This window comes from Mangifera indica, chromosome 4, assembly GCF_011075055.1.
Source record: "Mangifera indica cultivar Alphonso chromosome 4, CATAS_Mindica_2.1, whole genome shotgun sequence".
In the NCBI taxonomy this organism is placed as follows: domain Eukaryota; kingdom Viridiplantae; phylum Streptophyta; class Magnoliopsida; order Sapindales; family Anacardiaceae; genus Mangifera; species Mangifera indica.
The window spans coordinates 17,678,573-17,695,320 of record NC_058140.1 but is presented as its reverse complement, the minus strand read 5'-3'; the positions used below and the strand labels follow the sequence as shown (position 1 = coordinate 17,695,320).

General features: G+C 34.6%; 2 protein-coding genes across 5 annotated transcripts; both read right to left on the bottom strand.

Moving 5' to 3' along the window:
* Positions 1 to 165: 165 nt before the first annotated feature.
* Positions 166 to 6,490, bottom strand: LOC123213677 (nucleolin 1-like). 3 transcript variants are annotated; one of them, XM_044633147.1, is made up of 19 exons: positions 6,320 to 6,490; positions 6,158 to 6,206; positions 5,641 to 5,828; positions 5,293 to 5,382; positions 5,067 to 5,195; positions 4,752 to 4,865; positions 3,933 to 4,079; positions 3,571 to 3,705; positions 3,431 to 3,478; positions 3,051 to 3,113; positions 2,849 to 2,968; positions 2,476 to 2,526; positions 2,285 to 2,376; positions 2,051 to 2,168; positions 1,643 to 1,734; positions 1,463 to 1,553; positions 1,248 to 1,339; positions 756 to 1,093; positions 166 to 419 (listed from the first exon to the last, which is right to left on the bottom strand). In XM_044633147.1, the coding sequence occupies exons 1-19, from the start codon at positions 6,350 to 6,352 to the stop codon at positions 385 to 387; spliced, it is 2,025 nt and encodes a 674-aa protein (XP_044489082.1). In that variant the 5' UTR covers positions 6,353 to 6,490; the 3' UTR covers positions 166 to 384. The 3 variants fall into 3 exon arrangements, with proteins under 3 accessions (XP_044489082.1, XP_044489081.1, XP_044489080.1); XM_044633146.1 differs by having other exon boundaries at positions 3,389 to 3,478; positions 5,067 to 5,183; XM_044633145.1 differs by having other exon boundaries at positions 3,389 to 3,478; positions 6,320 to 6,489.
* Positions 6,491 to 8,095: 1,605 nt separating this feature from the next.
* LOC123214665 lies at positions 8,096 to 16,247 on the bottom strand. 2 transcript variants are annotated; one of them, XM_044634596.1, is made up of 13 exons: positions 15,800 to 16,246; positions 15,636 to 15,713; positions 14,206 to 14,363; positions 13,514 to 13,589; positions 12,411 to 12,478; positions 11,983 to 12,241; positions 11,643 to 11,750; positions 10,088 to 10,194; positions 9,945 to 9,998; positions 9,771 to 9,854; positions 9,260 to 9,423; positions 8,563 to 8,703; positions 8,096 to 8,400 (listed from the first exon to the last, which is right to left on the bottom strand). In XM_044634596.1, the coding sequence occupies exons 1-12, from the start codon at positions 16,101 to 16,103 to the stop codon at positions 8,565 to 8,567; spliced, it is 1,599 nt and encodes a 532-aa protein (XP_044490531.1). In that variant the 5' UTR covers positions 16,104 to 16,246; the 3' UTR covers positions 8,096 to 8,400; positions 8,563 to 8,564. The 2 variants fall into 2 exon arrangements, with proteins under 2 accessions (XP_044490531.1, XP_044490532.1); XM_044634597.1 differs by lacking the exon at positions 11,643 to 11,750 and having other exon boundaries at positions 10,088 to 10,191; positions 15,800 to 16,247.
* Between the last annotated feature and the right edge of the window lie 501 nt (positions 16,248 to 16,748).

The window sequence follows — 16,748 nt, the reverse complement described above, 5'->3', positions numbered from 1 at the left end:
TGGCAAGACATCTAAATAAACATACTCGAACGGGGCTTTGCTGGGTGTATGCTGGGTGTACCCGCCCCCTCTGAAGTTGATCTTCAGCTAGGCAACAGAAGAGAGATGATATAACCCAGTAGTGAATTCCACTGGGGAAAGCTTTGCAAAATATTAAATCTCCACTGGACAAAAATTTTGTGATAAATTAATAATAGATTATAATAGCTCAGTAAGAAACATATTTCATTGCATCTGGCAACAAAACTAATCCCAGGTAACATTAACTTAATTTGGAATTCTTAGACCTCAAATCTTCTACTAAACTACCAAAAAAAAAAGATATTAATACTTCATAAAAGTAAAAAACTGGCCAAAAACAAAAAGCCTCTCGTCCTCAATGCTTCAATAATCCTCATCATTGAAAGTTGTCTTCTTCCCTGCATTAGTAAAATGGCATAAAATGTTTCATTAGAGAATGTAAATCATGTGTTTGCAATATCCAATTATTCAAACAAATTGATGCATGGATACTACACTTTTTAAAGGGCAAACAGATTTCCATCAAATAATACAAAAGATTGTCACTACTGTCCCCAAAACAATGGAAATGTAGTTAACTTGGAATGCTTTCTAAAGACTTGGTTGCTAAGGAGTGATTTAATTTATGAGGTCAGAGCCAATCGAACCCCCACTGAAGATTAAGTTGTGAAGGAGAGTGAATATTCTAAACAAACAACACCAACTTGGGTAAATGGAAAAAAGAAGATACATGCCTGTGCCTGCAGCAGCCATACTTGGCCTATTAGGCGCTCCACGTCCTCTACCACCACCTCGGCCACCTCCACGTCCTCTACCACCAAACCGACTACCACCATCTCTACCACCAAACCGACTACCACCATCTCTACCACCAAACCGACTACCACCATCTCTACCACCACTTCTCCCGCCACTTCTCCCACCACTGCGGCCACCACCTCGAGCACTGCCTGAGCCATCACCCCTTGGTCTTGCCTCTTCCACAATCAAAGAATACCCGCCAAGTTCTAATCCATTCAGTTCTAGAGCTTTGTTGAAACCACTGCTACCCGTGAAGTCCATGTAAGCAAACCTACAATTCATAAGATAATCACAGCTTTAGATAGTAAGACCAGCATAACTCATGCACCACATCAAGGAGAATCAATATCAAAATAAATCTAGAGTACTATTAATCATTGATTACAATGTTAAAGGAAACCACGGATAAAAATTGAAGTACAAACCCCTTAAGGCCACCAGAGTTGTAATCTTGAGGAATAGAAATCCTTGACACCTCTCCACAAGAACCAAAATGAGCTTCCAGGGCACTCCTAATCTGTGAGATGTAGATTCAGTCATGAAGAGAATTACAAAAAACTGATGCAAAAAGAATTTGCCAGCACTTTTTTTAAAACAAAAAAAAATTACAAAGATGAAGCAAACTCAACAGAAAATTTACCTCATCTTGTCCAAGTGATGAATCAAAACCCCTGATAAATATTGTTTGGGAGGAACCTCTCCCTCCCTTCTGGAATGAGTTGGTTTCTTTGCTGAAAAGATTGGCAATTAAAAGTTTAGTGCAACAGATTTACTATGCCAGCTTAACTAGAAGAACATCTATGCATAGCTGAAGCAATACCCGCTATAAGGTGCTGTGTATGAGCCCCTTTCCTGAGCCAAATCAAGCCTAACTTCGCGATTACCCAACATTTGACCATTCAACTCAAGAGCCTGCAGTAAAAGGAGCAGGGTAACAGATTAACAAGAAGCATCATAAAGCAATGTTTATATTAATGTGGACAATAAAACACATAAACAAAGGCTATATAAATATGAACAATTACTAATCATGTAAGCTTACTGACTGAAACCACATATTTTACCCATAAACTTTAAAAGACATAAGAATATCAGCTGTGAAATTAGAAGTACCTAAGCATAACTCGAGAGTTTGCAGATAACTTGACGAGATTACAAATTCAAATGACATAAACATAACGGTGTTTGCAGGCCCTAGTACTCATGTGTAAAGTTAACAGAAACTTACTTTATTTGCAGCTTCTGCAGTAGAAAATTCAACATATCCAAAGCCTCTAAATCTTCCATCAGCATCTGATGCCAAACGGATATCAACTACCTCCCCAGCATCCTTAAAGAAATTTTCTCTGCAGAAGTAAATTCATCTAATCAGATAAAAATAAAATTAACAGGACTAAACTCTTCTTATCATATGAAAGTCAACCAAAGATCCTAGCTTAAAAGGAAGCCACAACAGACGTACATATCAGCTTGTTCAACTTGGAAAGGTAGATTGCCAACAAACAATGTTTTTGATCCGGTTGATAGAGCTTGAGGAGTGAAGGGCGTTTGGGGCTGTATGATAGAAGATATTGTTAGTCAAAACAGAACAGCCACTTTGTGAAAAATATCAGCAGAAAAAAAAAAAATTTAATAAGAAGAAAAGAGGATTACAGCTTTCTTTCCAGATTTCAAATCAGCATCTACCATTTCTACATCAGTGTCCTGTTCCCATAAAACTGTGTTAGAAGGACAAGGCAATTATTTGATATTAAGGTCAAAAGCAGTAAAAACCAGATCACTCATGCAACTATAACTGATGTACAAGCACAGCCTTGAAGTGCATTAAGTATCGCGGAGATGGTTTGATCCAATAAAATTGTAAGCCTTGCCAATGTGGATTCAAACACAATGAAATGAAAGTGAACATTCAACACTACAAACCAATCAAAGTACTTATGTATGCATAAATAATAAGTCAATTTTACTCAATAATGATTCTAGTTTGCATTATTTGTGATAATAAAACTGACAAAAATGCATTTACCTTTTTCTTTGGAGTCTTGACTGCTTCTTCCTCCTCACTTTCATCTTCATCATCTTCATCATCCTCATCACTACTGCTTTCCTTTTTAACAGTTTTAGCATTTTTTACAGGTACGTTGGGCTGCGCGACAGGAAATTGAATAAGTTAATATACAAACATAAGAAATAAAATTACTGATTAAAATTATCATCAAAGCATTCACCTTTTTGTTCTGAGGCTCGTCATCGCTCTCCTCCTCAGAACTACTATCAACATCCATCTTTTTCTGTAGTGTTACAGGAAATAAAGATGAGCAGTGAATATGACTATGTAAAGATGACAACAAAAAGAACATGCTTCAGAACTGAAATTAGTAAATGAATTTCAAATTTAAATTCCACCAACTTGGCATTGTAAGTTGAACTAGGAAAGAAGAATTAAATAATAAAACAGCAGATCAAGGGGAGCCAAAAAAGTGCTTTACGATAGTTGTTTCCATCAAATATATTTAGTTCACTCACCAAAACCTGAATTTAAATAACAGAATTATATAAAAGATACCTCCTCCTCACTGTCCTCAGAAGAGCTACTTGTGGACTCTACCTTTTTCTTGGGAGCTGCAACAGATCCTTTCTTCACAACAGCTGCTTTCTACACATTCTCAAAAAGAGTCAATGATTTAAGCTAAAACTGAACAAAAACCAGAACTTCCAAACGGTAGAACAAAATTACAAAATTCAAACCTCTTCTTCATCACTGCTATCATCAGTATCCTCATCAGAGCTATCACTTGACTCAGCTTTTCTCTTGGGTGCAGCAGCAGTAACATTCTTAACAGCTGGGACCATTTTGGCTACCGAAGCTGTTGCAGGGGTTTCCTATAACCATGAGCAGTTCATGATCACATACCAATAAAAAGAGACAATTTTGTTAGATAATGTCATATCAGATTAAGTTTGGCAATTGGGCAATCAAGAATAAAAAATTCTACATGCACATACAAAATCTCACTATTTAAGGGGTTTTCTTTTACCCACAGAAGGATATGACATATTCAAGTCAGTAGAATTACAAGTGTACAGATAGAGAAGTTTTCAATACTCACATTCTCCTCATCAGAATCTGAAGAATCTTCTGAGCTTGAAGTATCATCATCAGAACCATCACTTGATTTCTTAGCAGCAACAGACCCATTCTTGGCAGCAGATACTGGCAATTTTTTTGGTTGGGAAGTCACTTTGGCCAATTTATCCTGCATATTATTATAACTTGTTAGCTTTAGTTTTCAAAATAAAATTCTTAAAAAATATTGTTCAACAACAGTAAAATTTACTTTGGTCATTTAAACCAAAAAACAAAAGAAAAAGAAAATTAATGAAAATATTTAAGTGAAATCCCTACAATTCTTCATCAAGGCAACGATAAAAGTCCAAACAATTAGGGTTGCAATTGAGCCAAACCGAGCCAAGTGGCATTGGGCTTGAGATCGGCTCGATTGAGTAAATGTCAAGCTGAAGCTTGACGAGCTCAGGACATGGAGGCTCAAGCTTGAGATAGAAATATCTAAGTCAAGCTTTGCTCAAAAATTACATTTAAACCCCAAAACTCTTATATTTATCAATTACCCACATTCAAAGTGAAGGAGTAAGATTTTACAGGTGTAAATGTATGATGTTATACTCAAGCCAAGCCACAAGAACAAGGTAAGCAACAGTGTCGGCTTGTTTGCAGCCCTACAAACAACCACATGAACCTTCATCTAAATGCAAGCAAAAGTAGTTTTATCAACAGTCAAATAACATTTAGCATTTTGAGATCAGAATTTATTTAGCATGCGAGATCAGAATTTTGAGATCTAGAACAAATAAACCTACAAATATCAATGTTACTCTTGACACTGCCTAAATGTAACTTACACACTTACCACATCAGAATCAGAATCATCTGAGGAATCCGAGCTACTGTCAGGCTCGCTATTCTTAGTAGGGACAACAACAGCAGGTTTCTTAGCAGCAACCGCCTGCTTCTTTGGAGGTTCCTTTTCATTGAAAATAAACAACACAAAAAAAATATCAGCTTCCATTCCAATTTATAACAGAAATTTAAATGTTAAAAGTAAAGAAGGAAAAAGAGAAACAATCAGATTCTAAAATCAAATTATAAAGTACTTTCGAAGCAAGGACAAGAGGTATCTAAGATAAAGCCCTCAACATTGTCCCACTATAACTTCCATACACACCTCGTCAGAACCAGAACCAGAATCAGAATCACTGTCAGAAGAATCTGAACTGCTACTAGCTGCCTTGTTTTTCTTAGCAGGGGCAACGACAGAGCCATTTTTTGCAGCTACTGGCTTCTTCGGGGGTTCCTTCCAATAGAAAATTAGATAAATGAACACTATAGAAATAATTTCATACAAACTGATATAAGACAGGATAAGAAAAAGATGTTTGATATGTGCTCACTTTATCAGATGATGAATCATCCTCTTCACTACTAGAGTCTTTGACAGGGGGTTTTGCAACATTAAGTCCCTTCTTGGCCACAACTTTAACCTGATTTCACAATATGAAAACTGATTATACAAAATGCATATCCCAATTAATTTAACATAAAATGAATAAACAAGTCAATTTTTGTGTACATTAACTGAAATTAGTATCACTTATGCAGATTGGAACAATACAGAAACAGATAGTGCGTGAATATCGTGAACAGAACTAATGTGACCAAGCCAAAATCCCAATAGGCAAAACATAAATTAAATGAATAATGAAAAGTCAATCAAAATACTACTTAAATAAGTGCAACACCTTCTGTTCTTCCTCAGAATCCGAAGAATCATCATCTGAACTACTGGTCTCCTCTTTCTTTGTTTTCTTAGGCGTCTTAGCTTGAGCTTTCTCTTTCTGAACAGCCTGTGCTACCCCGTCATTTCCTTTCTGCTTCTTCAAAACAACTGGCTTCTCCTCAATAGCATCTTCAGCTTCTCTCTTGACACCTGTATTCATAAAAGAACAAAATAGATAAATATTAACAAGCGAATGACAATGTTGTTAAAACACTTAAATTTAGACACTGAAACCAATGATACACCAATTTATTTTTAAACTTCTATTACACATTAAATATCCTATACAAATCTTAAAAATTATTAATTTTGGCCACATCTAAATTGTCTCCTCAGCAAGCGACTGCACCTTTCACTACGCCTTTTATAGGATACGCATGTAACCAATTAGGTCCTATTATTATGTTGTTAAAATAAAGAAGTTAACTCATATAATTAAAGCCAAAAACAAATATAAATTAAAAGCAAAGCAATAATACGTTTCTGGGCAGACTTTGTAAGAGCAGCTACAACAGGAGCAACATCAACCTACACAAACCAAAAACAGAGAAATATGTAAACTAATTAACACAGATAAATGGACAAACTAACGAAAAATCAGAACTAAACCAGACAATGAAAGAGAAGCTAAAGGCGCATACTTTGGTAGCAGATTTCTTGCTAGCCTTTCCCATGTTAGAATTAAAGAAAGATGTTGATAGATTTAGAAGGTCGAAAAAAGAAAAACACAACACAAAACCCTAGTTCTCAGATGGTTGGGGGTTGTAGGGTTTTGAGTACGAGAGCGGCAAGACTAGAGTGGCAAAGCCAGGTTCTTTATATCGAGCGGTGGATAGAGGTTTAGGGTTTTTGCACGTACGCAAGTCTACGTTACCGTGGCGTGGAGACGCGCCAGTTTTGTTTGTTTTGAAGTGGGCTGGCTCATCTGCACCGTTGGTTTCATTTATTAAGCTGCGCTTAATACTTTCATTCCATGCCTCCTATTTTTCGTTTGGCCAAACTATTTTTTCACTCAAATATGTTGATTTTTTAAGTATTTTTTTATCAATTCTAAAAATCTTATGTATCTATTCATAGTTAAATTTAGTAATTTTAAAAATAAAATTATTATTTTATATGTAATATTAAAAATTAATTTTTTTATTTTTTTTAAATTCAAAAATTTAATAATTTTTTTTGATCTAAATTTTTAAAAATGATATTTTTTCTTTTAAAATTTTTAAACTCTCAAATTAAATTTTTAGACTATAATCAACGATCTCTAAAAAAACGTCTTTTTCTCGCTAGCATCTCCTCTTTTGAACTGTGCAACCTCATCTTCTCCCCGACGTTGTTGGTTTCATTTATTAAGGTGCGCTTAATACTTTCATTTCACGCCTTCAATTTAAGGTATCTAAACTAAGGAAAAGATAAAGAAGGCCAGGATAAAAGAAAAGATAAAGAAAAATAAATGGACAAAGTAAATATGTCAAATGCGCGGCCCCACCCGGAAAGGTCCGGTCCATATTGTAGCAGCCTGCAGGCGAGCCCCATATTTTTTTTCATTATTTATTTTAATAGTATGAATATTTATCATATTTTAAAAATTGGAACATAAAACATATATAATATAATTTTAAATATATTCATTAAATAATTGGACACTTTTATTATATATATAAATAAAATTAATTAATTACAAATATTATTATTAATTTAATAAAAATCTTATAAATAGTAACTCATTTAAATTTTAATTGAATAAAAATTATTATAACTTATTTAAGTTTTAATAAAATAAAAATTATGTAGTATTATATAAATCTAATTTTATTGGTTTTAAATATTTTTTTAATCAAACGAGTTTATCATATTTGATCAAATTTCAAATTAGTCAACATTTATATAAAAATCAAATCAAATTTTAAAATAAAACCAGATTGTAGACTAATTCATAATTTAATCGATAAATTCAATCCAATTGCTTTTATGCATTTGGATGCTATAAGAGTAAATAACATTTTCATACACGATGTTTAGTGTAAAAACACTTTTTAACCTCTAATTAGCATAAACAATATTTCACGTGGCTAACTTTGAGAACTCCGGAGGCCACTGTTAGGTAATATATTGAATAATATTTCACATGGCTAACAAGCTATATTAAGATCTTTAGGAAAGAAAGCTTAGATTCAAGTTTTTACCATACCTATGAAACCTTAATTTAAATTACTTCTTCCATCGGACAAAATAACCATTAAATTTGTCAATTTACAAGAAATTCATCTTCAGAATTTTTACCATCAGGGCCACTGCCAACTAAATTGTCCCTCAAAACATGTTGATGCCTTTGCTTTTACCAAAAAATGTTTAAAAAAAAAAAATACACCAATTCATATTTTTATGGACTATATTCTCCAATTTATTACTCGCTAACATAAAATTAAAAAATTTTAATATAGACTCATAACTTGAAATTCAATAGGTCATATTTTACAACTATAAAGGCACAATATGAGATACTAGCAAGTCCACCAATCCTGACAAGCACATTCAAACATGCCATTAGGTGCATTTTCTGACCAAAAGAGCACTGTGTGTTATGCATCTCACTTACATAAACCCGAGATTGCTATGCTCCTTATAGTTCCTCATCGTATAGTTCGGATGTACAATATATGTCAGAAATAGCACAAGCACAATTCTTCCCTCTGTTTCTCCCTTGCAGCTTGCTCCAAAACATCTAATAACATCAAAGCAATCTCATTACTTGGGATTTCAAAAAACCGTTACACAAAGCACAAGCATTACATTGCTGATTAACTTTCAAATATGTAAATTTCACAAAATTAGTTCTTCTGTGAATCACTATCATATAATTTATAGATCAAAGATTCACATTCACCTTCAACTGCGAACCCACAAAGGTTCCAAAGAGAAAGGCTTCTTGTAAGCAGCTGCAGCACCAGGGGGAGGTGCATGCACCGTTATTGGAAGAGTCCACTCGCTTTTGTCTCTACCTTCTATAAGAAGAGGATGTTCATATCTGAAATTAAATAACCATTCACATAAAGTAAATAAAAATATTTGACTACCTCACCAAAATAAGGTTTTTGTAAGATGAAATGTTGGTTCTGCAAAAATTAGTGGTAATCAAAAGCTCAGCAAATCTACAGTCCTCTAGCCTGTAGGAGTTTATTAATTAGTACACTAAACTCTCCTATCAAAATTTTCAATCTTCTCACTCTTTTTGCATTCCTTTGCTCTGGCAGTTGTGGTATTCTGACAGTTCTCTAGTAAATACAATCTTCCTAGATTATACCAGATCAAACTTGCTACTGCAGATTCAAAGTTATCGCTATCATGGATAAAAAACCGTGAAAGATGATAAGAGCCATACAAAAGCAAAGAGGCAGTCAACTAAGGACAAGATTGAGTAAACAAGGAATAGATGATGAAAAAACTTCTATCATAAAAAAAAAAAAAGACAAAAATCAGCCATAAGCTTCCAACCATCAGTCTTAAACAACCTTTTGAAATGTTTGATTATATAAAGATGAGACGAAGTAAGATGATACAATGCTGATACTATTTAGTAATACCTGGACCAGTTTACATGCTTCGGGGTGGTAACAAATTCAAATCGTAGAACCCACTGCACAGAGACATGAGGTGTGCAAAAGGACATGGGCCCATCCATGGGAATAGAGAAAAGAAAGCTTGTCTGCACCAAGTCTGCAACAACCTCATGGTGATCACTCTGGATCTGTGGAAATGGTCCAAAACATGACATTAATGGAATAATTATAATACCAATAGACAGATAAGAAGGTCAAGCTTTGAATTTACAAGAAGGTTATGAAGCACTAACTTGTTGAGCATTACCCTTAACCATTCACCTCTCCTATTATTTATAGAGAATCACTCTCAACCCTTTTTTTGGGGGGCCAATTCCCATGACTTTTCATCAAAGTTTGACAACTCATTTAATGACAAATATCTATAAGGACAAACTAATGGGTTCTAGCACAAACATTCAACAATCATTACATAATGGAATTACTCTAATTTATCAATTTGCGTAATGGTAAAGAGTGAGAATTGAAAGCACACTTTTGTAATTGTTGGTGAATTTCTTCGAGAAGGATGAACAAAACGCCGGCTCACAGTCTCGGAAGTTTCCAATGTTATTGAAACCTGTAAGGCACCAAACATGTTGGTCAAAAGGTCAATAAAACCTGTTAATTTCTGAAAGTAATTTTTTCATTACTTGTAGTATAAAGTTACCTCAAGGCATCTTCTAGCTCCTTCCTCATGAAAGAAAGTCAGAGTTCCACCTATCTGTCACTTTAACAGTTAAACAAAACCTAAAGGGGAAAGGAAGGAAAGAACATTGAATTATGCAAAGAACAATGTAAAATTGCCATTACCATATCACTGAAGTAATAAGTTGAGTCAGAGTTCTTTGGAGAAAATCTTAGAAGAACTTGGTCATCCATCCTGATGTTGTAAGACCTTCCTCGAATAAAGCCTTCTGCTGCAGAAAATGTTCACAGCAATTAAGTTTACATGGATTTATTACAAAACCAATTATCCATTCTTCCACTGTAAACTAAGGGAAACGCATTAATAATGATTTAAAGAAGATACTGATATGGACCAACAGCTCACATTGAAGACAAAATTTCTAAGGAAGAGCATCCACCCTACACAAAGACAGCCCAAAAACACCAATTATACCAACCTCTCCCTGGTCAAAAGGAAAACTATCCATACGAAATTACCCAATACTCCCTCCCATTACCCCCAATTAGGGGTGGACACGACCCGAGCTGGCTTAAGTTTGCATCACTGTTCAACTCAAACGAGTCAAAATTGAGCTATTCAGCTCCTTGATCTCAAGCTTGAGTTGAGAACGAAGCCTCAACCTTGCCAGTGTTGTTGCACCAGAGCTGACATCACCAGCAATTCTTCTTATACAACAATCATTCTTCTTCTACTCTAACAATTCGTATTCTTCTCCGACGACTCTCATTGTTTTGCAACGTCACTGCATGGCCAGCTCGACCAAGCCAGGCTTAATCTTGAGCAAGCCATTCCAGTTCAAGCCAAGCTCAAACTACTTTTTCTTTGAGCTTGGCTCGATTTGAATCCACCCTATCCTCAATTAAGGCCAAAATCCAAAGTGAAGCATAAAATCGAATTTCTCCCCACAACTACAACTGTTTTTTATAGGGAAATTGAGAACCCAAAGAGGCAGAAGATGGATTATAAAAAAAAAATGGAGAAAATAGAAGGATCAAGTAGGGAGAACGACAAGAAAAGGGGGGAAAGGAAATTCAGAAGAATTAAAGACTTTAAAAAGAAGTTGATAAGCCATGGGGAAGAAAATCATTATTTATACATCATAAGCAATCAACCATGTCAACAATAACAATAGATGTCTTATGAAATAGAAATCAAGTCCTAATCAAATCAGAAATAAACCCTAAAACAACTCAAACAAATAGAACTTTAAAAACACTTTGACAAAATTCCTAAAATAATTCAAACAAAGACTAAAATAACTTTAGATTAATTCTAGTCTTCCAACATCAGTTTCCTGCTTCTCCCTTTCAAAAAATAGTTGTTTCTTTATTGTTGTATTTCCCAAAAGAGAGCAGACGCCGCACATGTGCAAGTAGTCTTGGCTTTCTTTCCTTTTACATAAACAAAAATATGCTCCAAAAGTTTTGCACCTCATGATCCCAGGCTAACCCAAGCTATTTGGCTGTTTTGCAATTCTAGCCACAAATTAGAAGCCCCTATTCAATGAAGGAAAAGATGATTTGCAGTCTCTTCACTTCTTAGACAAATCACACACCATGAGGGCAAAAGACACATCTTTGGACATTTCTCAGGCATTACAAAAGTTACAATCATATCCAAGATAAATGGGATGTGTTCCTAAGATAATGAAATATAAATAAAGTGAAGTGCGCTTACATGCGGCAGGTTCAATGGCTCCTAATCGAGGTGAAGGTGATAATCCTGAGATATCGTCAGCAGATAGGGGTTCCGTAAGCTTCTGTTGCTCACTTGATGTCATGATATCTACTTTTCAAAATAGCCTATGGTTAGAAAAGTTTTCTTTCCTAAACAAATTAATAGCATAACAAATACTTTACTTAGGTGAGCACTACAAAGAATTCACAGAGAGAAACTCCATATGCATTTAAATAAACTAAACATGTGAGGTGTAATTACTATTTCAGTAGTCACAGGAGAAAAAGAGAGAGATAAGCCCAATAAATAGGATTAGGAGTCTAAAGCATAACTCATTGACCTGGACTAGAATCATACAACACCTCAGCTGCTGACAGTCGAGGAGGTGCTGCATTTGAAGATAAGCTTGGGCATTCTCCATCCAGATTTAGAATATCCTTGGTCAAGGATCTTGCAGTAGATGATTGCAAGGACAATGAACTTCCAAAAGTTTTAAGCATACTTTCTTTACCAGGGTTGTAGGAAGAAACAGATGAGATCTCATCCCTGGAGCTTGCATATCCTTCCTCAACTCCATCATATATCTCATTTGCTTTAGCCTGCGTCAGAATACAAATTTAATGAGTAGCTGTAATATGAAACAGTCTACAATGAGAATTGCTGGAAAGATGGTGTTACAATGGCTCTAAATTACTCAAAAAATGGGTAGGCTTTTAGATAAATAAAAGATTATTATACCATACATAAAAAGAATCACTAAAATCTTACCCATTCAGAGTCTCCAACCATCTCTTTCCAATATAAATCCATTTGGATAGTTGTAATAGGAACAATCCCTGAAACCATTGTGAAGACATCAAGTATAATTCATATGCTTTCTTTAAGATAAAAAAAGATGATAATACCATACTTTATTCTCAAATCACAAACCTTACAAGCTCCTAGAATTTCAAAGTGAATCCAAACTCAATTTAGCCAACTTAAGTCACTTATCCATAAAAAATGTGACTTGGCAATAATGACTCGGGTTGTAAACAAGTTGAGCTCGAGCTCGAGCTTGATGTTGGTTAACTTGGTGAGCTCACGAGCTCACAACTCAAGTAAAATATCAATAAACTCAAAAAAGTTTAAAATTTTGCATTTACACCCTTAAAATCTTATTTCTTAACTTTAAATGTAAGGGGTTATTGATAGATATATAAGTTGTGGGGTTTTGATGTCATTTTTTTGAAAATTAAGAGGTTCAAGGCAATTTTCTGTTGTGGTATTAAGCTTAGCTCCAGTTAAGATCTTTCTGGCTCGATGAGCTCAAGCAAAACACTACTCGGCTAAGCTCGGCTCGTTTGCACCCCTAAGAATGACAGAAAATTCTTGACTGACACATTGTAGTTCAGAAATAAAATCCATTACTACAAGAATTCAAAATTCTGTTAACAAAAGTATAGAAAACAGTATATTAAAATTTTCCCTTATAATCATAGGAAGAAGAAAATTTTTCCTCAGTGTATCAGAATAATTAATGACAATTATCTGAGCATGTTGCAATAGTAAGACCACAATCAAACTGTGGAGCGACAAGATTGAATATTGACTTAACCCTGTTGCAGAACATGCCGAGTAGCATGTAGGACCCATCAAAACTTTGACATTAAATTATCCATTATGCATAACTTTTAGGTAATAAATAAGAAAGTACTAGCAAATACTAAAACATGTCAGAAGATCAAAGAATTCACCCTTTATAATCAGCTTTCTACAGTTCCTAGATAATTGCTGTTCCATTAAAAAGTAATATGAGAACACTATTATAGTAATCACTTTGAATGCATCCTGGAACTATTTGGTATAAAAGGAACCAAACAGCAGCTCACCTTCATGTTGACCTTCTTCCATTAGCAAGCCATTGCTTTGCTGAGTGACCCAAATATGCAACGGTATACGAGCTTCCTGTTAAAAATAAAACATATCTCCCTTAAAGGCATAGGAAATCAAATTACTCTAAGGAAGGTTAGTAGTTCCAAGAAAATCCACACATACAAACATCTATATATGTACAAAGCATGAAATCAGAATAAAAAAAAGTGACTCTAGGAGTCAAAAATAAATAAAGATATTGCAAATATCTTAAGTATCAGAAAGGTCTGTAACAGCAAGAAATGAGAAAATATCATTTAACCATAACCATCTCAATAAAGAACTAATCACATTATACCATGTATCATAAAACACACAACATGTGCAATGAAAATGAGAACATTGAATCAATCCTAACAGAAAGTGTATCATAACCAAACATTATACACAAATAAAGAATAGCACCTCACTCCCAAAAGCTAAGTAAAATTTTGGAGCAAAGTGTTTATCAGCGAAGTCAATCATGGGGCTATACCCAACAGAGGCAAAGCCAATAACACGGAAGAATACAAAAACTTCAAAAGCAAAGCAGAAAAATTGCAAACAAATGATACTTGGTGAAGCAGTGCACAATCTATATAAAAGAAAACGTAATCAAACAAAAATCATTTCAGCAACTATAGCAATTAAGAAAATTTCGAGAACAAACCACTTGAGTAATATCTTTTTCTGACTCTCTGTAGGTGTTCCCTTTATCCATTATCAGCCACCGTCCGGAGAGCGAACTCTTAACATAGTATATGTAACGAATGGTGGTACCTCGGTAAGATGGTGGTATGATGCTAGGCAACTCAGTTCGAACAACATCTGCAGATAAGCAAAAGCTTTTTTATAAAAACAACTACTTGAACCAAAATATAGTATGAAAGAGGTAAATGTTTTGCATATATTTGAGGAATTGGATATGCCAAGTATTATGAAGAAACTCAACGAACCATACACCAATTGCAAAGAAACAGTATTTTTGTCACCAACTTTTTTGAATAACTGACTAACATTGGACAAAGCTTCTAACCTACCAAAAATTGAAAAATTAGGATAGTCAGATTCCAATTCTGTGTGTGAGTCTCCATGTGACTGTCGCAATCATTTTCCTTTCTTCTATCACTTCTACCTACAATGCAATTTAAATATCTCCAACCATACCTCCACTTTTACTTTTTTCTAAAACTCCTGCTGTGTTTTTTCTGCTTCTAGAATTGCATCAACGAATCTCTTTGCCTAGATAAAGAAGTGAAGATAATGCAAAGAGATGTAATCTCTGAAAACCATTTCAAAATCAATCCCAAGACCTTCAAAATGGAAGCCCAACAAGGACCAAACAATTGGTGCAGGAAGATACCTGCTACATATGACATGATTAACCGACATAATAAATCATTGTTACAAGGGGAAAAAAAATACTTTGTTCACTCAAAGAATCTTCTGAGCTCTAGAATAAGTAAACAAATAAATGTATATCTATGTTAACTAAACAATTTTCTAGTCATAATGCCCTAAGATATTAATCTGTCAAGACCATGCATATATCCCATTGAATCTCAGCTGTAAAAGATTCTATCAATCCAATAAGATAAATCCAACAGTGATTAAGCACGGTTCTGATGAAATTTATATCAGGATGTCCTGCCTATAGGATGACTCATGTTAACACCCCAGTTGCAGGTTTCCCAACCTGCAAACGTGGAGATTTCTATGATAAAGCTACTACATTGTTGTAGAACTCATATCTGATCGTTTGTCCTCCTGCTGGTTCATAGTTTTGTTTAACCTGCCATATTAATTCATCTTCCCGAATCTATACATCCCTTCTCTTCGCCTTAATGATATCATCATCTTTAACAAATTTCAAATTAAAATAGAGTTTCCTATCTAAAACAGAGTTTCATTTAGTAACAAAGATACTGATTCTCGTTCCATTCACCGGATCATAATTAAAAATTCATCATAACAGAAATAGTAGAGCCAGATGACACACCCAGTTTGAAATGTAGTCAAAGACTTGAGAGTATTCATGTCAACAAACACATATATTGCCAGTTTAAAACAGAAGGCGGGAACAAAAAGAAAAAAACTTACATGATTTTGTGGCACCAGAGGACACAATCTGATTTGAAATCAATTTAGGAGCTGAACTGTCCAAGAAAACATGTTCACCTGAAAACCTCAACACAATATAAAACTCAATCAATTATAATACAACCAGATCCAATAAAATTTACTTAAAAAGTTAAAAATGAAACCTCTTCTCTGTTTGGATCCGGGAAGTGGCTTCTGGGTAGCGAACCACTGAGAATCCAACTTCTCAATCCCTTTGATTTCAAATGCAAGGCCTTCAATCAATAACGAAGACAGAGAAGCATCGTCACAAAGAGGATTGCAGATCTCGATCGTAATGTAAAGGGAGTCACCAGGCCTGTACACATCTTTGTCTGTTTCTAGTTTTAGCCTCGGCAGGACTTCACCCTCTCTGGAATTATCAACCGCCTTGTAGGATCCGCCACCGCCGCCACCACCGCCGAACAGAGAAAACCCGGCGGCCAACATTGGTTCACCAGCCAAACGCTATATTGTTCATCAGAGGAACGATTGTGTAAAAGAAATGATGAATCGAGTGAATTGGAGTTGAAGGAGCTTCTTCTTCTGCTTTACTGTTTGGTTTAGGAAAAACTACTGTAACTTCCACGTGTTTGAAATAGGCCAAAGGACTCATACCCCCGTCCCCCCGGTAGTTAAAATTAATTAGTAAATTAGTATTTTTTCCTATTAACACTAAATTTTTTTTTTTTTTCAATTTAAGCTTTTAAAAACAGTATTTTCTTTCAGGATTAGCTTTCATCATAGACGTAGACGCATTTTTGTCTTTGATAAAGATGAGTCATCTTTATCGATGACACTACTGCACAACATCAGAAGGAGTATGATCGAAAGAAAAATACATAAAAAAAGAAGAGATATTGTCTAAAGATCATCGATAATAGTAAAAAAATTTAATCTGAAAAGTTTGAAAACCGTAAGAGAAAAATATTATTTTTGAAAACTTTGGTTAGAAAAAAATTATTAATTTTTAGAGTATAGGGGGGAAAATAAATCAAATTTAAGTTTATTTTTAATATTAAATATAAAATAACGATTTTATCTTTAAAATTATCAGACTTAACTGTCTATGAATAGACAAATAAATTTTTAAAA

Bases quoted from the DNA above. Each gene is read 5' to 3' on its own strand.
- LOC123213677 (XM_044633145.1), bottom strand. From the start codon at position 6,352: ATGGGAAAGGCTAGCAAGAAATCTGCTACCAAA. The intron at 5,383-5,640 runs GTGTTGCACTTA...TTGTGAAATCAG, and splicing joins ATTCTGAGGAAGAACAGAAG to GTTAAAGTTGTGGCCAAGAA. The intron at 1,554-1,642 runs GTATTGCTTCAG...CAATCTTTTCAG, and splicing joins TACACAGCACCTTATAGCGG to CAAAGAAACCAACTCATTCC.
- LOC123214665 (XM_044634596.1), bottom strand. From the start codon at position 16,103: ATGTTGGCCGCCGGGTTTTCTCTGTTCGGCGGTGGTGGCGGCGGTGGC. The intron at 11,751-11,982 runs GTCAATGAGTTA...TTTGAAAAGTAG, and splicing joins GTTGTATGATTCTAGTCCAG to ATATCATGACATCAAGTGAG. The intron at 10,195-11,642 runs GTAAGCGCACTT...CATTTTCTGCAG, and splicing joins AGCCATTGAACCTGCCGCAT to CAGAAGGCTTTATTCGAGGA.